This window comes from Panthera uncia, assembly GCF_023721935.1.
Source record: "Panthera uncia isolate 11264 chromosome D3 unlocalized genomic scaffold, Puncia_PCG_1.0 HiC_scaffold_8, whole genome shotgun sequence".
Lineage (NCBI taxonomy): Eukaryota > Metazoa > Chordata > Mammalia > Carnivora > Felidae > Panthera > Panthera uncia.
Window position 1 is genome coordinate 65,114,298 of NW_026057586.1, and position 25,391 is coordinate 65,139,688.

General features: G+C 55.0%; 1 protein-coding gene across 3 annotated transcripts; it reads left to right on the plus strand.

Moving 5' to 3' along the window:
- The first annotated feature begins 1,157 nt into the window (after positions 1-1,157).
- Positions 1,158-25,051, plus strand: PRODH (proline dehydrogenase 1). 3 transcript variants are annotated; one of them, XM_049620603.1, is made up of 14 exons: positions 1,165-1,791; positions 6,183-6,391; positions 11,833-11,867; positions 12,364-12,513; positions 13,985-14,049; positions 14,254-14,370; positions 14,749-14,828; positions 15,568-15,649; positions 17,041-17,133; positions 17,229-17,375; positions 18,171-18,346; positions 19,425-19,523; positions 24,304-24,392; positions 24,469-25,051. In XM_049620603.1, the coding sequence occupies exons 1-14, from the start codon at positions 1,501-1,503 to the stop codon at positions 24,654-24,656; spliced, it is 1,821 nt and encodes a 606-aa protein (XP_049476560.1). In that variant the 5' UTR covers positions 1,165-1,500; the 3' UTR covers positions 24,657-25,051. The 3 variants fall into 3 exon arrangements, 2 of the variants coding, with proteins under 2 accessions (XP_049476560.1, XP_049476559.1); XR_007455479.1 differs by lacking the exon at positions 24,469-25,051 and having other exon boundaries at positions 1,158-1,791; positions 18,109-18,346; XM_049620602.1 differs by having other exon boundaries at positions 1,166-1,791; positions 24,304-25,051.
- Positions 25,052-25,391: the final 340 nt, after the last annotated feature.

Genomic DNA, 25,391 nt, shown 5'->3' on the forward strand with positions numbered 1-25,391 from the left:
TCCCCACAACAAAGGATTATTCAGCCCTAAATGTCAACAGTGTCAAATAGTTCAGGGAATCCAATGCCCCAAGATGCATGAAGCACCAGGTGAGTGAGGCTGAGAGAGGCTGCCACCCACAGTCAGACCCAGCTGAGGGGGTGCCAGAATGTCCTGATGAGAGGTAGGAGGGGCCAAGGGGTGAACGAAGGGGAAGAAGGTGCTAAGGCTGGCAGTCAGGGCCGGTCCCTCCCAAGAGAGGATATCTGGGGCTCCGTTAGCAGGCCACCTACAATGTTGGAAGGAAGGGATTGGAAGCAAAGGGGCAGAGGGTGGGAAGGCTTTTATGAGTGAAGGGAGGCCCTAAAGAGGTAGCAAAGCAGATGGTTTTGCTATCAGCCCCAAGGGCAGCACTGAGGGCCTGAAGGGGTGGCTGGGGGTAGAAACTGTGGGGGCTGCAGCGGTTCCAAGAGGAAGCTGGAGGTGCATGCCTATACGTTGGGTGGGCGGTGGGACTGGACGGACGGGAGAGGAACAGAATTGGGCATGCCCTTAATGGGGCTCCTTCCCCCGCTCACGCCATAGGTCTGGGAAGGAGGCCAGATGGCCTCCTAAACGTCCCTGTACGCGCGAGGAACGGCACCACATTACAGCCTTAATGGCTTCTACGTCCTCCCGGCCTCAGCTGTGAGTCCGTGAGGCTCAACGACCACGCAAGAGCCCAGGTATGCAGGTGTGTGATGGCGCCGACGCGCAGGCTCCGGACCCACAGGGCCAGCATGTGGACCGGGGAAACTCAGGGAGAAATCGCACACTTGGTTGCGGATCCAGTCCCTGGAGGCGCGGAGTCTCTTACGGGAAAGATGAAGCTGGGAATAGGCATCCAAGAAGGCAGGGTCTTCTTTGAGGGTGTGGCCACAGGCTGAGAAGGAGGGTTTCAAGCGCGTTTGGCGCCATTGGGTGGCCGAGGCGGCCGCAGAACGTATCGGATGTGGGAACTCTCAATGGTCTGGCCTCCTAGGGGAGAGGACGCGGCGCGGAGTCCAGGGCGGGCTTTCCCTAGCAAGGTGGCTCAGATCCTAGGCTGGGGCGGGGCCTCCCAAGGGGAGGGCGCCACTCAGGGCCTCCCGACGTGGGGGTGTGGCTCAAGGGCGGGAGGCGGGGACCCCCAGGAGAGGGCGCGGCTCAGGGTGCGGAGCGGGGTTTCTAGGGCGGAAGGCGCGGGTCCTGGAGCGGGGCGGGACGGAACGGGACTTCACTAGGAGCCCACGCGGCGCGAGGCGCGGTGCGGGGCCTCCTGGCAAGGGGGCGTGGCTCAGGGCTCTGGGTGGCTGGGGGTCTATCGGAGAGGGCCTTGGCTCAGCATCAGGCGCGCATCCTAAGGCAGGGCGGGCGGGGCCTCCCGAAGAGAAAGCTCGGGTCCTGGGGCGGGGCCTTTAGAAGAGAGCGCGGCTGAGCTCGGGGCGAGGCGGGGCCGGCCGCGCGTACTTTAGCAGTCTTGGCGCTTGCGGACGCCCCGCCATGGCTCTGAGGTTCATCGTTTCTGTGCTGCGCTTCGGCACTCCCCGCGTCGCCCCACTGTCCACGGCGCCCGTGGCTCGCGAGCAGCCCGTGGCTCGCGAGCAGTCCGCCGCAGGCCGGGAGGCCACTTCAGGATGCCGGGCGGCCAAAGGTGCGCGACCGCCGTTGCCCGTCGTGGACTTCGGCAACACTCAGGAGGCGTACCGCAGCCGGCGCAGCTGGGAGCTGGCGCGCAGCCTGCTGGTGTTGCGCTTGTGCGCCTCACCTGCGCTGCTGGCGCACCACGAGCAGGTGCGCGGGTGGGCATGTGGGTGGGTAGGTGCGCAGCGGAGCGCGCTGGATCCTCTGCGTGTTCCGGGATCCGTTATGAAGTTTCACTGTAACGCGGGGGAGCGCCTTGAGCATTGCTTGTAGCCGGGAAGTCAGGAAGGGGAGGTGTTTCCTGCATTCTCTTTTGAGCTTCGTGAATTTTCCTAATACCAGTTACTACCAACTAAAAACAAAGACCAGTTTCTGAATTTTTAAGCTATATGCTCCTTGTGGTGATGCAAAGTTGTCACCTGAAAATTGAGTGTTTTAAATGTTGCCTAAAAGGGAGTCTTGGTGGTATTGAAGGGTCTTGGTTTCTCAGAAACTGTGACTCAGGAGCTCGCCAGACACAGCCACTCCGAACAGTGTTGAGGGAAAATGGGAAGCCCCTTGAACTACAACTTTTATTACTTCAATATAGTAACTTGTGAAAAGTGTGTGGGCTTTGGGGAAGTAAAAAGCAGAACGCCGTCTTAGCCACTGTCAGTCTGGGTGTATGGAGATGACAGTTATGTCAGGGTGATCCTGGAAACAGTTTGCAAAGGTGCATGTTGGTGCTAAGTGTCTGGAAGGCTCTTTATGCAGGTGGTGTTGATTTCTCAAGCGAGGCTGTGCTGAGGGTATCATACTGCCTCCCTTGGTCCCTGAAGGAGGCGGAAGGGGCAGAAATGGAGTTATGGAGGCTTCTGGAAGTCATCTGTGTTTGCAGTAGATGTGGATGTACTGAGGCAAATTTGTGGCTGTGGAGAGCCCAGGCCAACTGAAGAGGAGGGCAGAAAGGAACACTTGGGGTTCAAGGAGCCTGGTGAGGGGTGGAGGTGTTGAGAACCCTTTGAGGAGCACCAGCGTCTGAAGGGCAGAAAGGAGCAGCAAGTTCTGGAGGTGCAGGGGTCAGGAGGGAGGAGGCAGCTGGGGCGGGGGTGGTGGGTGGGAACGACTAGGGGAGAAAGTGGCTGGCCATGAAGTCTCCGTGGAGGACAAAGACAGGGACCTGGCTCCTGCTGTTGGGGCATCATGGGACTGCTGGGTGGGACTGGGATGCATGGGGCAGAAGTGGTGCAGGAGCTGTGCCTGCTGCCATGTGACTGGAAGGGAGAGAGTGAAGGCTGGAGCCATCTAGGCCATATTTCTCTGAGCTTTCTTCCTTTGGATCAAAGCCAGAGAGAAGCCAGCACAGCTGGAGACCGTGGGGGTGCTGTGGGTGACCACTGTCCAAGTGCCAGAAAGTGCTGGAGTGCAAGGACCACTATAGGTACCTGGAGGAGTGGGGAGGCTTATCCCAGGCTCCCCTCCTGTCCCACCTGTGTCCTGGGGGTGCCTTCAGGGAGCCCACTAACGGCACTCTGTCTGCCCCCTGTGGGACCTGTTCCACCACAACATTGCTAGGGGTCACACTGGTGCCAGTGGCCTCGGTGCCTGGTGCTGGAAGGAAATGGGGCAGAGACCAGGCTGCAGGGTTGTAGGCTGCTCTTCAGAACCAGCATTTACCTTGTCCTCTGGCCTGCAGTGAAAATTCTTCCTGCTGAGCAGTGTGGGTCTGTGCGGCACCTTCGGTGGGGCGGGGTGGGGGAATCATCAAATCCGTTCCCAGGGAGTGTCAGCCTACAGGAGCTCAGTTGGAGCTGCTGCATTGGTTTGGCACCCAGTTTGTCCCTTCCTTGCCAGAAGACAAGAGTTTAGAAAACCCAAGTCTTCCATGACAAAGCTTCTGTACTTGGGTATAAGCCAGTGCAGAAGAGGGTAACAGAAAGGGAAGGAGACAGGATGGATGGTGATGGTGGCCTTTGTGGGACAGAGAACTGGCTTTACCCCTTCTTGATCTGCACACATCTGTTTGAGTCTTTTACAGTGAAAGCGAGTATATGTGTTCCTGGTGTGAGTTTCTAAACCCATGAAGGATGCCCCTACCTGGAGAAGAGGGGACGCCACCCTCATCTCAGGCTGTGCCATCCAGGGATGCACCTGATGCCAGGATGGTTTTAAAGGGGCGGCTTTGCTCTGGAGATAGCTTTAAAACTGCCAGCCCTGTCCCATGTGGTTCCATAACCTTCTGTGGTAGGCTGGCCTCCCCTTTGGCAGAGTGAGAGGGTAAGTGACCGGCTCAGTGACCTGGCTGGCCTTCCCTGTCATTCCCTCTGAGCCCCGCCTACACCTGAGTTGCTGGTCAGTGCGAAGTGCAGGGTGTGCGGGAGGTTATCAGCCCAGGCCCCCGCCCCGGGCCCCCTCCCCCCCCCCCCCCCCCCCCCCCCCCCGGAGCCAAATTCCAGTGTCTGCCTTGCTCCTGCTTCTTCTATTAGCATTGGCTGTGGCTGCTTTTGTGCTTCGTCAGCAGAGCTGAATAGTTATGACTGAGACTGTGTGGCCCACACAGCCTATGTTATTTACCATGTGGCCCTGTATAGGAAAGTTTGCTGGGTCAAGAGTAGATGACTGGCCCATTTCTGCACATGGTGGTTTCTGACAGTTCTCAGAGCTGATATGTACAATGTCGGGGTTTCCCAGAGCCATATAATGATTTTGGGGTGTCAGATTCTGCCCCACCTGCCACTAGGGTGATTTTTGATATAATCAAGACCTGGCTTTTCCACTGGCGAGGCTGCTCTGGTCGATGGACTCCCTGACCACTGGCCCAGGCTGTATGGTGCCGAGACACCCTGTCCTGTTCTCCCGAGTTGGTGCTATAATTTTTTGTTTCTCATCCTCTTTATAAAAATGAGATGCAGGACACCTGGGTGGCTCAGTCGGTTGAGAGTGTCTGCCTCTTGATTTTGGCTCAGGTCATGATCCCAGGGTCGTGGGATGGAGCCCCACATTGCCCAGCACGGATCCTGCTTAAGATCCATTTTTTCTCTCTCTCTCTGCCCTGCTCCCCTTTTTTCTCTCTCTCTGTATCTCTTTCTAAAAAAAAAAAAACAGACAAAATCCTAATGAGATGCAATAAAATCAGACACGACTGCAGAGAGGACGCAGCAAGGCAGAGGTGATGGCCTGGAAACCCTTGTCCTTGGGACGCCCTGTGGTGACCTCAGGTGTGGTCCTGAGGTATCTCCACCAAATGCCCGCCTGTGATTCAGGGTGTGTTTGACTTGGGCCAATGTGAGGCTGCTCAGGACTGGTTTGGGGATGAAGGTGTTTGATTTACTCATACTTCTGCTTAAACTAGAGATTGTTCCTTGAAGCCCTGAATCAAGAGATGTTCCTCACAAAAGGGGTTCTGTTATCCATTGGGTTTGACAGACCTCAGGCTTTTTCTGTCTTGGAGATAAGTGGAGGGGGATAGTGGACACATAGGAATTCCCAGACAGGTGGCAGACGTGCCCTCCAAGCAGCCATCCCTTCCAGGCTCAGGGGCCTCCATTGTCCTCACTCCTTCCTGCCCTGGCTGTTTTTACTGCAGGAACTCCGTTCCACCTCCAAGCCTTGGCAAGCCCCCCTCTCTGGGTCTAAGTTAGCAAACATTTCCCACCCGTGCTCTGGCAGTCACTCCCTCACCCCCTGTTCTGAATCACACCGTGAAGGTGCCTCGCTCCATCGAGGTCTCTTCCCGACTTGATGTGAGTTCCTTCTCTCTTTTGTTTAGCCTGGAATTGTACTGGGCACAAAGCAGTGACTCAGGACTTTGTTTAAAGGATGGCAGAAATTGAGGATATGGTGAAATGTGATTAGAGGAGCTGAGTGCTTTATGGGCAACTGTCTTCTTCAGGGGCATGTCCACTCTAGCTGTGGGTCTGCTGTGGCCCTGGATGACTGTGTACTTCGTAGAAGGCCACCTGGCTTATTATTCGCCTAATGTTTGCTCCAGTTGAAGTCGGACTCCTTCTGAATTTAGCATGTGTTCATCTGCTCAGTAACTACTAGAGGGCCGGCCCCTTGCCAGACACTGTTTTAGGGACTGGGAATAAGCAGTGAACAAAATATTAAAAAATCTGGGTGCTTGCCTGCTAGAAAGTTGCACCGAATCCTACCTGGCATAACCCACTGAGGTATGAAGACAGAGGATGTTATGAACACACCCACTGCTATTCCCAGAGAGACCTGCTATTCATTTCTTTATCCACCAAATGATAGTCTGGCACTGCTATGTGCCGCTTGGGTCACCCGTGAGTGTGCAGGGCAGAGAAGTGTGAGTGGCCATGGGGGCAGCTCTGGGACCTCTGCCCTGCATGATGAGTAGATTGACAGTAGCTACAAGTGGAGAGGCAAGCTGCTTCCGGTGGTGTCCACAGTTACATCAAGGCCCTGAGTTGTGTTTGACTTTGGGAGATGTGTGTCAAGGCTTTATGGTTGGAGCAAAGTGGGTGGGGAAGCAGGGGTGTCCTGCTGGGATGGGGGAGGCCAGGCAGCCAGGACAGCCCTTTCCCTCTACCTTTCAGCTGCTCCATCTCACCAGGAGACTTCTGGGGCAAAGCCTGTTTGACAAGCTGATGAAGATGACCTTCTATGGGCAGTTTGTGGCTGGTGAGGACCAGGAGTCCATCCGGCCCCTGATCCAGCACAACAGGGCCTTTGGCGTGGGCTCCATCCTGGACTACGGGGTGGAGGAGGATCTGAGCCCCCAGGAGGCGGAGCACAAGGAGATGGAGTAAGGCCTGCCTGGGCATCGGGTTGTAACCCCAAAGCATCCTGGGGCCACCTGGGGCTGGGCTGGGAGGAGGTCCCCAAGGATAGGAGGGCTTGGTCAGTCTGCTTACCAGTGGCCCTCCTGTGTTCCGCCTGGGGTTCTTGTATTTTTTGCTCTGTGAGGATGACAGCTCTGGGCTTTCACAAAAGGTCTTGCGTTCACAAGCCTAGAGGAGGGGCAGGGATAGGGGTTGGCAAACCATGATCCACAGCCCAATGTGGCTGGCCTGCCTGGTTTTGTGTGATTTGCAAAGTGAGATTGGTTGTTGCTTTTTTAAATGGTTGGAAGAAAACAAGAATACTATTTTGTGACACTTAAAAAAAAAATTTTTTTTAATGTTTATTTGTTTTTGAGACAGACAGAGACAGAATGTGAGTGGGTTAGGGGCAGAGAGAGAGGGAGACACAGAATCCAAAGCAGGCTCCAGGCTTCAAGCTGTCAGCACAGAGCCTGACGCGGGGCTTGAACTCATGAGCTGTGAGATCATGACCTGAGCAGAAGTCGGATGGTCAACTGACTGAGCCACCCAGGCGCCCCTATTTTGTGACACTTTAAAGGTATGTGAAATTCGGGGCGCCTGGGTGGCTCAGTCGATTAAGCGTCCAGCTTCGGCTCAGGTCATGATCTCACAGTTCATGAGTTCAAGATCTGTGGCAGGCTCTGTGCTGACAGCTCAGAGCCTGGAGCTGCTTTGGATTCTGTGTCTTCCTCTCTCTCTGTTCCTTCCCTACTCATGCTCTGTCTCTCTCTCTTTCTCTCTCTGTCTCTCTCAAAAATAAACATTTGAAAACAAAGTATATGAAATTCAAATCACTTTTGACCTAGAGGAACAGAGTTGAGTAGCTGTGACAGATGCCATATGGCCCCCAAGGCTGAAGATAGAAGCTACCTGACCGTTTACAAAAACCGTTTTCTGACCCTGATGTAGGAGGTGCTCTGGCTTTCTGTTCTACTAAAGCATTTCTTCTGAGGCATTGCTAACCTGTTGGACAGGTACCACTGCCCAACCCTTGCCTAGCTCTTGGGAGGATTTTCTAATTAGCAGGTGGGCCCTGCCTGGTAAGTATGGAGCCTGTCAAGCCTGGTGCCTACCCAGGGGTCCAAGAAGGGAATGTGCAGCCAGGAGCAGTGTGACGGGCTGGCCTGGGGTCTCCTCCTGAGATCACCAACTTGCTGTAGGACCTGTTCTCTGGGCAGTGGGTATAGGGGCAGATGGGTACCTCCCTGACCTACATTTCTGGGCCACAGAAAAAAATTTAGAGGACAAGGTCACCCTCTGCTTCCGGGAGAGGTGGCCTCACAGTAGATCCCGGCAAGACCAGCCCTTTCTGTGCAAAATGACTGGTTCCTGTGCTGATACATGCACCCCTTCATGCCAGGCCCTTGCTTGCATTTGGGACCCTTAGTTCTGATAGCAGCTGTGCCTGACCACGTGAGGCTCGAGACAGGCCTGCTGAGTAACCTGCCCTGTCGCATGCTGGGGTGTTTGCTCTGGCATGGGGACAGGAGGGGAGGGGAGGGAAAGGCATCACATGAAGCTCCTGCCCTGGGAACGGAATGTCCAAGCCAAGCAGCAACAGCAGCAGAGGATTGGCCTGGGGAGCCCAGCCCCTGTCTAGCCATTTGCTGTCTTAAAGGCAGGGTTCTCCAGTTTGGCACCCCTCTGTGTGTTTCTCACTGTGGCCTGGGGCTGCAGCCTTCAGTGAGGCTGCCTGTTGAATAACTAAGGGACTCTGTGTTCCCGCTGTGTCTAAGTTGAGGGCAGAGTGATTTCACAATAGGATTTTCTCCCTCTGGTGTGAAAAGACTTCTTTCCTAGGGTGATCTGGCTGGCTTCCTTCCTGTCCTGCAGGGGGAGCATTGGGATGTGGGCTGGCCTTGCCCTGTCCTGGAGCCAAGGAACCTGTGCCCCTGGGCCATGCTGCTGTTGATACCCATCATGATGTAGCAGCCCTGCTTGGTGGGCTTTGGGATGTGAGTGGTGGTCCCTCCCATCCTAACATGGTGCCCACCATCTGATGCCAGTGGCAGGTGTCCACTCATGCCCAGGTCTGCTGCCAGGCATGTGCCTTTGGAGAGGCCTGGACCAGGGTGACAGAACCAGGCTTGTGGGTGCTAGTTGAACATCTATACTGTCAAGTTGCCTGCCTGGCTTCCTGGGTGTTTAGTCAAGAGTGACTCCTACCGTGCAGCCTTCATCCACGCAGCCCCCCATGCAGAGAACTACTTCTGTGTCCTGGTGGGGCCCAGAGGTCTGTTTTGCTAATCCTGTCACGAGGCACATAGACCCTGCTCTGGGGAGTGATATAGAGGCCACTACCCCAAATTAAGCTCACAGGGGTTGGAGTAGGAAGGGTACAGGTGGTGCTGGGCCTGCTGTGGGCATAACCATGTGAGGCACAGAAAGAATAGAAGTGTCTGAATGCACAGGAGGCCCAGCAGGCCTCCTGAAGTTCTGAGGAGGGGACCCTGGAAGGGATCCCTGGGCAAGAAGCAGGAGGTAGGAGGCTACAGGTGGCAGAGGGAGAGAGTAGCCACATAGGGCAGGGGCGGGACGGTGTTTCTCAGAACACCTGGTAGAAGGCAGGAGCCCCAGAGGGTCTCCCCAGTAGGCTGAGAGCTGTGGGGATAGGGAAAGCGTACCTCCTGATGATTGACTATGACGAGGACATCTGGGGATAGTGTGGATGGCAGGTGTGCCTGTCTTGCCTGTGCAGACACAGGACTGGCTGGCGGTGCAGCCCCAAGGTAGGGGCAGCTCTATAGGACTGGTGTGCGCAGAACACTCAGGTGCTGCCTGGAGCCAGGGTCTGAGGGGCTAGGGATGTGGATGTGCAGGCAGGAATGAGCTCCACTGGGCTTGTCTGTGCTTCACTCCTTCCTGCTACCTTATTCCCCTCACTTTCTGCTTTTTTCTAAAAGGCGTCCAGTCAACACATCACCCAGTGTAGTGAGCTGAGCTTGGAGGTAGCCAAGAGATGGTCAGGGCCTCCCTACTGCCTCTTCAACCCCCTAGGCCACTTGTATTCATCTTCTTCTGCCCTCTGCCCCTCGGCGCATTCTCTTCCCTCCTTCACATCCTGGGCCATGCATGTGTGCATACGTGTGCGCATGCTTGCACTGGGTGGTCTCTTCCGGTCCCTGCCAGTCACGTGACCCTCCTCCCTTCCACTGCACCTGGCAGCTGCCATCTTTGTCTTCTTGTGACCCACCCACCAGGTCTGGTTGACAGTGTGACCCTGATCCTTCTCAGTGCCATCTGCTCAGAGACAGGCCGCTGTCCCCCTGACCACATGGTTGTGCAGCTGACCCAGTTCCTCTGCTCAGTCCATTTCTAAAGTGCTTCCCCTCTGGTTTGTGCCCAGAAGGTTCATGGATGGAAATAGCACAGACTGACTGCTTTCCTGCCACTGAACCTACTGGCAGTGAGGATGGGAGTGGCCCACACCCTTTGGAGGCTGGCTGGGGCTTGGAGGGTGGGTAGGCCAGCTGTGGAAATGTTGAGTGGGCACCTTACACAGCGCTGGGTCCCTGGGGGCCCATGTGAAAGAATGCAGCCTACCTAGAATGCAGGGACCTTGAAGGTGAATACTTGTGTTTCCCTGAGCCATGGGCTGTGTGGTTACAGAGAAGGCCCGAGTCCCCAGCAGCCATCGTCCTTGCTGGTTAGACCCATGCCTTAGTGCAGATGGTGGGTCCTGAGTCATGCTATTTGCCTGGTTGTACCTGGACCACAGCTTGGGGCTGGTCTTACAGGTGCTCCTTATTCCCAGTGGGGATGTTGTGTGTGGGGCTGACCCCCTCCCTTATGTTACTGAGTCAGATATTGTCACACAGGCACACCTCACCCTCTTCTGTATGTCAAGCACATATGTCTAGTTGGCATGAAGTGGCTCTTGTCCCCTGTTCCCAGGTGGGGGTCTTATGGGCTGTGCAGCCATGTGCGCGGCCCCTGTGAACTGTCCCAGCTACTGGGACTCCCGGGTCCTGACCTGGGCATCCTGGCTCACAGTTGCCAGATATGGGCCCTGAGGTTACACAGGAACCAGGGTCTAAAGGGAGGGCTCCCTGGAAGGTGGCTGGCAGCCCTTGGGTGCAGGAGCAGGGAGGTCAAAAGCTGCCTTAGACCTTTGATTCAGCTTGAGGCTACCACAGGTGCAATTAGCTTTCTGTGGCTTCGCTGGCTTTACCTCTGTCTCAAGTGCCCCAGCACAGGGGGTGGGGGTGGGGGACGGGGAAAACACTGTCCTTTTCCTGTGAAGTATGGGCAGAACCTCAGGGGCCCCCAGGGGTCTGAGCGTTTAGGAGTTCACCAGATAAGCCACAGGGCTTCAGCTGCACTCTTTCTGTGGGAACTGATTTAAGAGGCTTTAAATACAAAGTCAGATGATGGACAAAGCTGCTCGAATGCCACTCCAGGACAGTAATGGTGAGCGGCTCCTTCATCTGAGTAGGCTTAGCCATGACATTTGCTGTCCCAGACGTCATAGCCACTGAGAGGGGGATGGTGTCTGTTGTGATTCTGGCAGGCATTCTGGGTGAGGGGGCACCTGGGTGGGGGCAGACCAGGCAGGGGTGGTGAGGGCATGGCCAAGGGACTGCAGGGAGGCCTGAGGGTGGGCAGAGGCAACCATGTTCTCAGACTGGCCTCACTGATCTGTCCTCATGAGAACTGGGGGGGTGTTATTCCCTTGTGATGGGAGGCCAGGGGAGGGCTTGCATTTTAAAAGAAAAATTCTGATTACTGGTTAGAAGATACACCTAAGGAGCAAGACTGAAGCAGGGCGCTGGCAGGCAGTGGCTGGAGGTGGGGCTAGCTGTGCACCTGGGCAGGAGCCCAGAGCCTGGCCTGGGGTTCCTGGTGGTTGGAGGTGCCTGGATGCAGGGGGCTTAGGGCAGAGCAAGCGGCCTCGTTCCTCAGCTTTGGGAATTTTGTACTTTGGTAGTTGTCGGGCTCCGTTCCTTATCAGTCCTGGCTGGCCCTGAGGCTCTGTCTTCCCCTCAGAAGGAATGCCCCCATAGCTAGCTTTCATCAAGCACCTCCTCTTTGCCTTGGGCTATCAGCTAGTTTTATTCACTCCTCACCTACCCAGGAGGAATCTGAGCCTTCTCCAGGGTGTAGAGCCTGTAGGCCAAGTTGGTCTGTGAGGCTGCTGCCCTGCCCTGCTCAGGGGAGGTGACCCTGCAGGCCTGGGGTGGGTAAGGAGGTGGGTGGGGCACCTGAGTCACTCTTACCTGCCCAGGCTAACCCAGCTATTCCTGTACAGTCCGCCATGTCAGGTCAGGTTCAGGACTCCACCCCTGGCTTCCTCTCACCTCTGCTTGCTCAAAGGGAATACGTGCTTGTCACTTGCAGCCTGAGGTGGTGTGACCCACCCTCACCCTCTTGTTCCTTCCCACAGGTCCTGTACATCGGCTCTAGAGAGGGAGGGCAGTGGTGAGTATGAGGAGGCCATTCAGGAACAAATACTTTCACCACCTGCCCCCCTCACCCTCACCACCCCTACTTGGGAGACCTGGGTTCAAGGGCACAGGCAAGACTTGGGGCCAAGGCTCCTCCCTGTGCCTATGTGGCTTCTCCCTGTGTGCACCCAGGCCATTGCTCCAGATCTGCTGACATCCTCAGGGCCTTCCCAGGGGTCCTCATCCCCTTGTCCTAAGTGGGTCTGGGTTCTGCCTTTTGGCCTGAGTTTGCCATGTGACTAGGATTTGGCCAGGGGGAAGGAACACTGAGTATAGGAGCAGGGAGTGGTGGGCAGCACAGTGGAGGGGGGCGGTGGCTGCTAAGGAGCCTGTCCTGAGGGAAGAGGGCTGTGGGCCATGGGCAGGTCCTGCTGGATGCAGGGGAAACCCCATGTTTGCCTAGAGTGGGGTGGGAGCCAGAGCACAGCACAGAGCCTGTGTGTGCTCAGGCCATGTGCCCATCCCTCCAGGTACAAGTAAGAGGGAGAAGCAGTACCAGGCCCACCGGGCCTTTGGAGACCGCAGGGATGGTGTCATCAGTGCCCGCACCTACTTCTATGCCAATGAAGCCAAGTGTGACAGCCACATGGAGACGTTCTTGCGCTGCATTGAGGCTTCAGGTGGGGCCGGCTGTACACCTGCCAGGGAGGCTCAACCTCTTTGTGTAGAGATGCTGGTGGGTGAAAGCAAGGCCAGGCTAGAGTACTTGCCTGGGGCTTGGACAGTCGTGAGGGATGACCATGGGTGACACTGGGGAAGATAGGCTGGGCTTAGGTCACACTGGGGTCACGCCTGAGTACAGCTCCTACCCAAGGAGCCTAGCACCTCCTGCCCCTTCCTAGATACTAGTGCCCAGATGTGAACTTCAGTAAGGCTGTCAGTGGGCTGAGCAGCACCCCCATATAGGTCAGGGGCTTGAGCCTCACCACATGTGGCACTGGGGTTTGCCAATGGCTGTGCTGTTGCCACAGAGGACTCCTCCTGCCTGGCCTTATGTGGAGAGCCTGCCAAGGGAGGTGAGTTAAGTGGGCCTCTGAGTCCTTTACTCTTTAGGACATCCCCCCCAGCCACAGTGCGGCCCACCATGTGGCCCCAGCCACAGAGCCCCCTTCCATCAGTGGGCTCTGTACCTTCTGAACGCTAGAAGGAGCAGGAGTGAGTTGTACTCAGAAGCAGCCTTCTGAGATCAGCGCTGGGGAGATGCCAGGCAGAGAGGGTCCAGAGCATGGTGCGCCTCCTTACCTCTGTGCCTGCTCTGCCTGAAGCAAAGGTCACAGAAGCCAAGATGGGTCATGGGTTTCTGGAAGGGAGGAGAGAGGCAAGTGTGGTTGAGTGCCTTCGGTGCTCCACCCTGTGCTTCACTGGGCATTTCTGTGTTTTGTGAATCCCCCCACGGGCAGCCTGGGGTGCCAGTGGCATGGGAGAGGACATGGAGGCAGGGACAGAATGGGCCAGTCTCACTGGCTCCTTTGCCCAGTGCATTCCTGGGCCCATGTGGCCAACAAACCTTGCCAAGTTGCCTGTTCCCGCCTCCAAGGTGGGGTATCTGAGCAGCTGTGTACATGGGCATTTATGTGCTTGGTAGAGACATGGTCCTTCTGCCTATAAATGGTTAGCCAGCAGCCCAGGATATCTGACTCTTTGCTGGGCTCTCTCCTCCTGTTGGGGGCAGGGGCAGCAGGGATCCTTGGTGCCACCCACCTTAGCCTGAGATTGCTGAGCTGTCACTAGAACTACTTCTAGGAAGGGTAAGGCATGCATGCTGGGGAGCAGGCAGCCCACCCAGACATTGCTGCAGCCCCTGCTAGGCTTGGGTGGGGGAGGGGGGAGAGATCTGCTGGTCCCACTGCACTGTCATCAGTTTTGGCGACTGGATCATTCAAGGCTCCCTGGTGGTCTTGGGGGCCCATCTGTCAGGGAGACCCAGTACCATGTATGTTGTAGGTAACTGATAAGAAGAGGGGCCACGCCAGCCATTTGCAGTCTGTCACGTGTCTGTCACTCTTGAGTGGTATACGCTCTGGGCACAGGCTTCTGGTCCTCCTCATCCCCCTATGGAGCCCTAATGGTTATTCCTGTGGCTTCTGACAGGCAGAGCCAGTGATGATGGCTTCTCAGCCATCAAGCTCACCGCACTGGGGAGACCCCAGTTTCTGGTAAGTGCCAGAACCTTCCACCTGCAGAGAGAGTCTGTGAGAACTTGGGGCTGCTATGAGCATTAAGTGAAAGCTCATGTATTGGTACCTTGGTGCTGGGAGCCAGGCACACAGGAAAGACTGGGAGGGGGCCTGGAGCTATGCTCCCTGGGGGCAGGGAGCTGGGCATGTGCCAGAGCCGGTGCCTCAGGCCTGCACTTGCAGCTGCAGTTCTCAGACGTGCTGACCAAGTGGAGACGATTCTTTCACCAAATGGCTGCAGAGCAAGGGAAGGCTGGGCTGGCTGCCATGGACATGAAGCTGGAGGTGGCAGTGCTACAGGTGGGACAGCCCTGCCCTCGTGGGTATGAGTGGGTGGACACAGTGGGGGCTTGGGAAGGAGCCCTGCCTGGGGGGGACCTCGCCAGGCAGTGTTTGAGGTGGGTTCCCAGAGGTTGAGGACATGCTGGGCAGCAGGATTTAGGGAGGGGGGTACTTGCCCTGCACATGGCTGAGTGCTGGCTTTGGGTTTGGGAAGGGGCATCAGGGACAGGTAGGAATAGACCTGTCTATGGAACAGAAACACAGGCCAAAACTATCTTGTTCTCGCTAATTGTGTAATAAAGTCAAAAGAGCAACACAAATGTTCAGGGAAACAGGAAATGTTAGTGAATGGGGCTGGGGCACGTCCATGGGAATGCCACCTTCTCACTTCTCAAGGAAAGTGTGGCAAAGATGGGCATCGCATCCAGGACGGAGATTGAGAGCTGGTTCACTGCGGAGACCTTGGGCGTGTCTGGGTAAGAGTAGCCCCCTAGCTGGGAATTTGGGAGTGTATGCTCTGGTTCAGCCATGGTTCCAGCTGAGCCGCAACGGCTTCTCCCAGTCCTGATTGCCCTCCTGAAGAGCATGGGCCTGGGGTGACAATGCTGAAGGACCTGTTCCCTGACACATACAGCAGGAGTTGACAGGGAGTCTGGAGTCCTGGGGGCTGGGGCTGCAGCTAGCCCAGGGCTAGCTTAGACAACAACCGGCAGGGTTGCTCACAGAATTATTCAGGTCCTAGCATGAGGGTGCCACACTCAGCCCTTCCTGGGACCCACACGGCAGGTAGGTGGAGGGTCAGGGCAGCTGAGATCCTGGAGGGGCCCATGCCTCATCCTGAGAGACCTGGGGGCTGGACCTGAGGTCACCAGGTTCCCCGGACTGGCAGAGGGTGTCCCCTTACGTGCAGGGTCTGCCTCCTTCCTGGCCTCCCGTGTTTGGCTCTTTCCCAAGCCTGACATAGCTCGTGGTGTTCTTGGTGTTCTCCCTGGGTTTTTATAGCTGCCACCACCCTGACACAAGAATGTTCTGGTTTTGGTTTCCATTTTGTAAACAGAGGATGATGTTAACATTTTGTCTGTCCTTTGAAACTGAAAGCTGAGGTAAGTTTTGTGGGGGTTGGGCTTGGGATGCTCTTTTAAGGAATGGGCTGGTTGGGGCCTAGGCCCCCCCACAGATTCTAGCACCCATGTGCTGATGCAGCTTCTTCCACAGCACTCTGGACCTACTGGACTGGAGCAGCCTCATCGACAGCAGGACTGAGCTCTCTAAGCACCTGGTGGTCCCTAACATGCAGGTGATGACCCCTCGCCCCCTCACCCTATCTCACAGGGGCACAAGGCTGAGAAGGGAAATGTTCCCTGTTGCTTTCCCTGAGGCAGCAGCTGGGGTCGCAGCTGGATGAAACCAGAGTCCTTCCTGGCTGCGTAACACCCCTGTGGTCTGGAGGAAGAGGACAGATCCATGAGTGCCCCACAGAAGGGGAGAGAGACCTGTGTCCTCTCTCCTTGCATGTCAGGTCACCCCAAACCTAATATGATTACTGGCCTGAAATGGCAGTAATCATATTATCCCACGTCACAGTTCTGGAAGGACAGGGCTCAGCTTGGGTGGTTCTAGCTCAAGGTCTCCCTTGCGGTTCTCAGAGGGTGGTGGGAGCTGGGGTCATTGTGGGTCCCCACTCACACAGTCAGCAGTTGACTCTGGCTGTGGGCCAGGGCTTCCTTACCATGTGGCTGGGTTCCTAGGTTGAGTGTCCCCTGAGAGCCAGGCGGAAGCATTATTACCTAGCTCCAGATGTCCCACAGCATCACTTATGCCCAGTTCTGTTTGTTAAAAGCGAGTTACTAGGCCAGCCTGTGTTCAGGGGGAGAGGAATGAGACACACACACACACCCCCACCCCTGCCCAGCCGCCCCATCCTGCCTGTGGGAGGTGCCTGGAATTTGTGCCCTGTTTGAAACCACCCCTGAGCTGGGATGGAAAGCAGCAGAAGTCCCTTGGGAAAACATCCCACAGATACTGCCTTCCACGAGTATCCAGCCCCAGCTGATGGAGGGCTCAGTCCCCAAGCTAGGACACCGAGGGCCAATGGAAGGGCATGCTTGAGGCCCCACTGAGAGCGCCCCAGGCAGTGTTAGTGGGCATTTGGGGCTAGCAGAGGGCCCAGGGCTGCACAGGCCTCCAGGGTAGGTGCTCCCCACCCGCAAACCCCCCCCCCCCCCCCCCCCCCCCCCAGCTGCTGAGGGCCAGCCTACAGCTGACCTGCCAGCTCCCTGAAGGCCACCACTGTCTGGAGATGGTGCCTCTGTCCCTGCTCTGTGTTGTCTGTCTACTGCAACTTTTCCCTCCTGCTTGTAGCCACCACTCTTTCTCCGATCCCTCTCTCTGCTAGGGGCTGAGTCCTTCTGGGTGATCGGATGGACCCTCACCCTTGTGTGGGAGCAGACACCTTGGGTGTAGGTGTGACCTGGGGCAGCTAGCTCTGTGAGTCAGAGGGTGCTGGCTGGCAGCAAGGTTCTGGGGTACCATGTGACCAAGGCAGGGGATGGGATAGCCTTTGCTGGTCCTGGGGTATTGGTAGGACCTGCACATGGGGGCAGGTGGGTGCCCTCAGGCAGAGGGAGCTGTGGCTTTGAGAGGTGGGAGCTTGGAGCCCTGCTGTGGCCTGACCATATGCTGCCCCAGACAGGACAGCTGGAGCCTCTCCTGTCACAGTTCACTGAGGAGGAAGAGCGGCAGATGACGAGGATGCTGCAAAGAATGGACATCCTGGCCAAGGTCGAGGACCCTGGGATGTGCCCAGAGAGGGTGGGGGGGGGCACCTGTCTCACTTGATCCCAGTCAAACCTTCTGTCCCACCCTGTACTTCTCAGAAAGCCACCGAGGTGGGCGTGCGGCTGATGGTGGATGCCGAGCAGACCTACTTCCAGCCAGCCATCAGCCGCCTGACACTGGAAATGCAGCGCAAGTTCAACATAGAGAAGCCGCTCATCTTCAACACATACCAGTGCTACCTCAAGGTATGGCCCCTGCCTACTGCCCCCCACCTCCGCCACCGGTCTGCAGGTGATGCCCCTCACTTGAGTCCTGTGCTGGTGCTGGGAGAGGCCGCTGCCTGAGTGTGCCAGCCTCTGAGTGGGAGGAAAGGCCCCAGGACTCTGTTACCGGCTGTGTGCTGGCCCTTCTCTGGGCCTCAGATCCCAGACAGGGTTTTGAAGGGGTAGAAGGAAGATGAAGGAGGCTTTTTGCAGTCTGCTTCATGTGCCTTAATCCCTAAAATTTGAAGGCCTCATGAGTAAGTTTTTTCCTGCTATTTTTATTTCCTGCCATTTTTTAGTTTGGGTCCCTCTGAGGATCAGATGAAATCTCTGGCCCCCTTCCCACAAAGAGACTTGCATGTACCTCAGGGAGCCCAGGGTGCTTGAGGGTGGGGTCGCTGAGCACAGACCTGGGCTGGGCTGCTCTGGGACCAGCCAGGTATTTGGAGGAGACGGTGTGGGATGGGTGTCAAGGCTCTAGGGCTGGGGGAAGTGGGTGGGTGGGTGGGTGGGTGGGTGGATGGGGCAGCATCCCTTGCCCCTGAGTCAGCTTGAGAAGACTCCGGAGAATACCGTGGCTGCTGGCACCTAGTCTGTCCCCCAACAAAGTTGTCCTCAGGCCACACTGAGGAGCCACCATTTCTTAGAGATGGAGGTTGGAGGGCCTTCCTCACTCACACTTGTCTCCCTGCTTCCCTGGGCACCTGGGCCTCAGGGGACACAGGCTGGAGAGGGCCCCATCCTGGTCAGCAGCAACTTTTGGCCCTGGTCCCACAGGACGCCTATGACAACATCACCCTGGATGTGGAGCTGGCTCGCCGTGAGGGCTGGTGCTTTGGGGCCAAGCTGGTGCGGGGTGCATATATGGCCCAGGAACGCGCCCGTGCCGCGGAGATTGGCTATGAGGACCCCATTAACCCTACGTACGAAGCCACTCATGCCATGTATCACAGGTGCGCCAGCCCTTCTTGGCCCCTGGGGGCCTCGTGGCTTCCTGGGGAGGGGAATGACAAAATAGGGCAGGGGTGGTGGAAGTGACCTGATGTGACCCCTATCTGACTGTGGAGCAGCCCAGTGTGTCAGAAGCCTCTGTAGGAGCAAGACTTCTGTCCTGAGACCAGAGCTGATTATCTTCTCTGCTTTTTATTTATTTTTTGAATCCTCAGCTTTTGTTTTACCTTTCTAAAAACTTTTAAGGTGGATTTTTAGTACAGAAAAGTCTACTGAATAAAACTAAACTGGCCCAGGTCCCCCAGCCAGCTCTTGTTGACACTTAGGACAAGAGATCCCTGAGCAGCCCTCCTGCCTTGCATGCAGATCCCATGCTTTTTCTTTGTGAGGTTGTGTGTGTGTGTGTGTGTGTGTGTGTGTGTGTGTGTGTCGCAAATAGACCCTGAGTGCCTTGGCTCCCGCTCCCTCCCTGGCAGTGCCCTGGTTTCTGGGAGTATCCAAGTGTGCCATGGGTATACCCACATCTGCTTTGGCATTGTGCATTCAGTCCTGTGCCCTTGCTTTTCCATGTAACACGTATTTGGATCCTCCTGTGTCAGCGTGCCAGCCCACAGTGTTAACCCAACAGCCAGCAGAGTGCCCATCTTTGTGAGCTTTTGGTGGTTTGCGGTCAGGCCATTACAGTAGTGACTCATAGCACACTTTGCCCCTGTCTCCTGTACTCACGGGCAAAGACATAGTTGTCACATGTTCCTGGAAATGGTCATAAGGACACACACCATCACTGCCAGATGGCAGAACCCTCACACTCTCTATGCTCAGGGAGGCTTCAGTTTCCTTATGGACCCCTTCTGGAAGCAAAGCTCCATCTGTCCTGAGTGCACTGTGTCCCAGGTAGTCTCCTTTTGAATGTCTAGCCCCAGGTACTGCTCACGTTTTCTTTCTTACCTACGAGGTGTTGAGGAATGACAAGTACAGCCTTGGTCCCATTACCATGGCCACACTTGGAGTGGGCTCACTGGACAGCCATGGGCCTGCTTGTGGCCTCTACAGGCTGGGGCTTACGTGCACTCCCTTTAGGTGCCTCAATTATGTCCTGGAGGAGCTGAAGCACAATGCCAAGGCCAAAGTGATGGTGGCCTCTCACAATGAGGACACAGTTCGCTTCACGCTGCGCAGGTAGGCACCCCCTTCAGCTGTCTGGTGTTCTTAGTGAGGGAGGGCTTGGGATGAGTGGTGTGGAAGCTATGCAGAGTGGTGGCATTTAGGGGTGATGTATGTGGGATGAGCTAGAGTGGCACCTTTAGTGTCCTGCCAGCTTCCTGTCTCCCCAGGTCCAGCTGGCCATTGGCACTGCAGTAGCAAAAAGGCTATTTGCAGTGACTTGGGTTTTTAAAAATTAATACCTGACTTATTGAAATTTCAAATCAGAAATTAAATTTCATTAGGTGATTTAAATAGCTTGCTGAAATGCACAAATACAGTGTGCAATGTCAGATCCCCTCAGGAGGCCTCCAGCATATCATCTTATTTATAAATAGTTACTCTTAACATTTTAAACTGCATTTGGAACTTAATATAGTCTGTTTTCTCTTTAAGTGTGTGTCTTGTGGGGCAAAACTTTGGTAGAATCCATGCAAGTCTGATATAGGAATAAGGTGAAGTAAATTAAAAAAAATTTTTTTTAATGTTTTTAAATTTTTGAGAGAGACAGAGAGAGCATGAGAGGGGGGAGGGGCATAGAAAGAGGGAGACACACAGACTGTGAATCAGGCTCCAGGTTCTGAGGTGTCAGCACAGAGCCGGACACGGGGCTCGAACTTGTGAACCACAGAAATCATGACCTGACCCAAAGTCGGACACTCAACCAAGTCACCCAGGTGCCCCATGAAGTAAATTCTTAAATATTCCAGTGTTATCACCATGTTTTTGTGTTTTCTATCTTAACCCAAGGAGCACCACATGAGGGGTCCTAGCCACTCCTCCTGCTCCCCAGTCTCCACCTTCCTGGGCTTGAGGCCCGACAGGAAGCACGGTGGCAGTGGTCTTGGTGGCTCTCGCCTTTTCCAAGAGCAAAGCAGGGCAGCCAAATTGTGGCCAAGCAGGGCTTCCAGAAGAAGCAGTGAATGAACAGCCAAGGCACGGCACAGCCAGCTGCCTGACAAGCTGACTCTGGTCACTCTACACCCATTTGGTGAAGCAGTGCTTATTCTCTGCTTGTGATGGTACTGCTTTTTCACAGCCTAAAATTGCAGCTGAAAACTATTATTTTTTAAAAATTTTATTTAAATCCAAGTGATTTAACATATAATACTCGTTTCAGGAGAATTTAGTGATTCATCACTTACATAGGACACCCAGGGCTCATCACAAGTGTCCTCCTTAATGCCCATCATCCATTTAGCCCATTCCCCCAACCCACTCCCCTCCAGCAACCCTCAGTTTGTTCTCTGTATTTAAGAGTCTCTTACGGACTGTCTCCCTCTGTTTTTCTTATTTTTTCTTACCTTCCACTATGTTCATCTGTTACTTAAATTCCACTTATGAGTGAAATCATGATATGTCTTTCTCTGACTTATTTTGCTTAGCATAATATATTCTAGTTCTATCCACATTGTTGCAAATGGCAAGATTTCATTCTTTTTGGTCGCCAATATTCCATTGTGTGTGTATGTATGTGTATACATATAATATACATACATACATACATACACACCATATCTTCTTTATCCATTCGTCAGTTGGACATTTGGGCTTTTTCAATAATTTGGCTATTGTTGATAGTGCTGCCATAAACATTGGGGTGCATGTTCCCCTTCAAATCTGAATTTTTGTATCCTTTGGATAAATACATAGTAGTGTAATTGCTGGATTGTAGGTAGCTAGCTCTATTTTTTAAATGTTTGTTTGAGATTGAGGGGGGAGAGAGGGAGAGAGAATCTCAAGCAGGCTCGATCCCACGAACGCTGAGATCATGACCTCAGCTGAAATCAAGAGTCAGATGCTCAACCTACTGAGTCACCCAGGCATCCCTAGGGTAGTTCTATTTTTAATTTTTTGAGACACCTGCATACTGTCTTCCAGAGTGGCTGCACCACTTTGCATTCCCACTGGCAGTGCAAGAGGGTTCCCCTTTCTCCACATCCTCACCAACATCTGTTGTTTTCTGAGTTGTTAATTTTAGCCATTCTGATAGGTGTGAGGTGGTGCCTCATTGTGGTTTTGATTTATATTTCCCTGATGATGAGTGATGCTGAGCATGTTTTCCCGTTAGTGAAAACCATGATTTCTAATGCACAGCAGTTGCAGCTATCAGGGTGGGGATGTGAGTGCTGAGGCCACCAGTGCCACTCAGGCCGAGTATAGACTGTGGTAAGTCTCCCTCCTGAGAGTCCCTGCCAGGATCAGGGTCTGGCTGTTTCTGTGGGATTGGTGAGGGGCTGAGTGGAGTCCTAGCTGGACAGGACTGCTCCACCTTCTTCCCTCCATCCCTGGGGACTTCCCAGCTGCTCATTTACTGCCTTGGATGCCCCAGCCTTGTGACTGGATGTCAGAGAGCCAGGGGTACCTTTTGTGCTTGGTGAAAAAAAAAAAAAAATTCTGGTTTGACTTTTAAAACAGATGGTTTAAGTTGCAAATCTTAAAACCTGGTTTTCCCTTAGACTTAAAAAATATTCTGTTACTCCGTGATGGAAACTTGATCATCCACTAGATGATGTATACAAAGAGCCTCCCTGTGCCCCTGGCCTGGCACTTGGGAACCTGCACCCCTACACAAGTGGCAGGCCCACAGGGTCAGTGATGTACAAGTGGCATCTTCTTAGGTTTCAGTTATGAGCTCAGCAGGCTTTGCCTGACCACTCCCATTTTAGGTAGGGGTCACAGGTAGGCCACTCACCAGCTAGACAGAAAAGAGTGAAAGTTCTAAAGGTATAACCCGCCCTCAGAAGGGCTTCCTCTCTTCTGCTTTCTGAATCTTCCCGCCGAGAATAAGCCTGTTCTCGGCATCTTAGCCAGGGAGGCTCCTGCCCTGGACGTGGCTTCCTTTGTCTGAAGTGCCAGCTGAGTGCGCTCTCCTTTCTCATAGCCCCCAGGGCCCGTGCCACACTCCACAAATACTATCATGGAGAAGGCTTGGCTCCTGCAGGACATGGTTCTGTGTTCCTGCACTGGGAGCTGGGGAGCCCATGGCAGCTTGGGCTTACTTTCCCTGATGAAGTAGTGTGGGTCTCTGATGCCACATCAGGGAGCTCAGACAGCCTGTGTAAGCTTTGGCTGAGTGGCAAGCCAACCCAGAACTCAAGAGGCCTGGACAACAGCATGTTCTGTGGGCCAGCAGTGTTGGCTGGGTTCAGCTGGGGACTGCTTCTGCTGGCCCTGCCCTGAGATCTGACTTGTATCTGTGGTCAGCTAAGGCCTGACTGGACCTAAATGGCTTCATTCATGGCTGGGGCAGCAAAGGGACTGCATCACATCTAGTTTCCTATAGGCCAGTGCAGGCTTTGCCACATGGTGGTCTCAGGCTTCCAGAAGCCCTGAGAGGGCAAGCCTTTGCCCACATCACATTTGCTCTTCTCTTTTTGGCCAGAGGAAGTCAGGAGGCCTAGCTCAGAAGCCAGGTGGAGAACCTTGCCTGCTGGGAGAAGCTGCAGTCACATGGCCTAGCGGGTGGAGAGGGGTCAGCAGCCACTTCCGCAGGAACCACATGAATGTCCCCACCACTGCCAGTCAGGTGGGCAGCAACGTGGTGGCAGCCCTGCTCTCACAGGGTTCATGCTCCAGTGAGGGACAGAGATACTTAAGCTGGAGACCGGGGCCACATGGTAGAGACCATGGCCTGCTTTAGAGTAGGTGGCCCCCACATTGGAGCCACTCTGACAGAAAGAGGGAGAGGACCTCTGGAGGATGATCCTCATGTGGAGGGCCGGGGTGAGATGTCCTCAATGGTCTAGGAGTGAGGGGCCTGAGACAGTGAGAAGAGGGGGACCCTGGAGACAGGGAAGCACACTGCTGGCCTGCAGCCTGGGTGCGTGTGAGGAGGACCCAGGCTAAACATGCCCTTGGAGGGAGGTGGAAGGATGAGGGCAGATTCCAGAGCGCTGGTAATTGAGTCTGGACATGTGGATACAGCAAGCTGGAGGTAAAAATATAAGAATCCTCAGTAAGTAGACATTGCAAACCTTGGAAATTTTTCTAAGACCATACAAGGGAGGTGTGAAGTCAGGAAAGGGTGCTGGACACAGTTGGGGGCCAGATGTTGGGCAGCACTAATAGAAATGTGAGCCACATCTACTCTAAATGTTCTACTAGCCACATAAGAGATGACGTTAATTTCCATAATACCTTTCAATTAGCCCAACATATCCAAAATATTACCTATATTCAGTATTTCAGAAAAACAATATATTCTTTTTTCCAGTTTTCAAAATCCCATGTGTGTTAGATACTTCTAGCACGTCTCAGTTTAGACCAGTTGACTTTCAGAGACTCAGTGGGCACCAGTGGCTGGTGCTGCTGTATGGGACAGAGCAGCCAGTAAGGGGAGGACAAGAGACCGGGTGGGGTGGAGGGATGTGTGGGACGGAGGGGATGTGGCACTGAAGGAGAGGGGCTCAAAAAGGGGTTGGACGAGGGTCTCTTGAGAGCTTACCCAGGCCAGGCTTTGGGGCAGGCCTGCCTCACTAGGTTAGGGCAGACGAGAGGGGAGAGGGAAGGGGCCATGGGGAGCAAGCATAGTGGGAGGGGGAGGCTGGCTGGGAGAGGAGGGAACTTGGTGGCCATGACCTGAGGTCGGACTTGCAGGGCAGATGCTTGGTCTGGGCAGCACAGAGCCTAAACCTATGCCCCACCCTGCAGGGGATGGAAACTAAAGTGTATGAAGATCTGGGAGTGGAAGTGGAGGGTTCAGAGCTAGCTCAAGTTGCCCTGGGGGCTCACCTGCCATCTTGTCTGTCTACAGGATGGAGGAGCTGGGCCTGCACCCTGCTGACTGTCAGGTGTACTTTGGACAGCTACTGGGCATGTGTGATCAGATCAGCTTCCCACTAGGTGAGCTGAGTCTCCCAGGGGAGCAGGGGTGGGGAAGTCTAGGACTGGGACTCACTGCTTCTGCCTGTGTGTACAGGTCAGGCGGGCTTTCCCGTGTACAAGTATGTACCCTATGGCCCTGTGATGGAAGTGCTGCCCTACCTGTCCCGCCGTGCCCTGGAGAACAGTGGTGTCATGAAGGGTGCCTGGCGGGAGAGGCAGCTGCTGTGGCAGGAGCTCAAGCGGAGGCTCCGCACAGGCAACCTCTTTCACCGTCCAGCCTAGTGCTCGTGGGGCACCACCACCCACCTTCAGACTTGGCCTTCAGACGCTCCCTTGCCTGGGCTATGGCCTCCTAGGCCAATGCCACATTTATAGCCCAACCAAAACTTCACGTGGATTCACCTTTTTATGCCCCAAGACTATGAGATCCACTGGAAGTCGGGCCTCGGTGCCCCTCTGGCCTCTGCCTAGGACATGGGCACCCAGACCATGTCTGCTGCTTGCCAGAGCCACTGGGAACTGTCAGGGACTGCCCTTCAATAAGTGGGCACAACCCCATGACCTTGGACCCAAAGGACCACCTTCTGACAGAGTTCATCCAGCTCATACCCTGAGCCCCTCAGGTGGGTAGTCACCAGTGGGGAAGCTGGCCTGGTCAATAAACCACTATTCCTGCAGCCCTCAACTTCTTTCTTGCAACGCTTTTCCCCCTCAAGTCCTCCTGTGGGGTCAGTATCAAAGACAGAGTGTTCTGATGGCTCTGCCTCTCTGTCACCATGTATCCCTGGGAGTGAGGCCCACCATGCGTGGAGTGGACCCACCAATCCTTCCTTCAGGCTGTATCACAGATTTGGCTATGTAGGGTGCTAGACACTCCCACCCCAAGATGACAGATAGCAGCGCCCCTGGGCACAGACCAATGCAGACAGGATGCTCCTGGGGTGGGCTTGCTGCTTCCCCACCCTGGACTCTCTTCCCCCCCCCCCCCCCCCAGACAGGATGCTCCTGGGGTGGGCT

What these genes read in the sequence shown, in the direction of transcription:
- PRODH (XM_049620602.1), top strand. Translation starts at nt 1,501, where the DNA reads ATGGCTCTGAGGTTCATCGTTTCTGTGCTGCGCTTCGGCACTCCCCGC. An exon ending in CATACCAGTGCTACCTCAAG is followed by an intron (nt 17,376 to 18,170) that starts GTATGGCCCCTG and finishes CTGGTCCCACAG; the next exon opens with GACGCCTATGACAACATCAC. An exon ending in GTTCGCTTCACGCTGCGCAG is followed by an intron (nt 19,524 to 24,303) that starts GTAGGCACCCCC and finishes GTCTGTCTACAG; the next exon opens with GATGGAGGAGCTGGGCCTGC.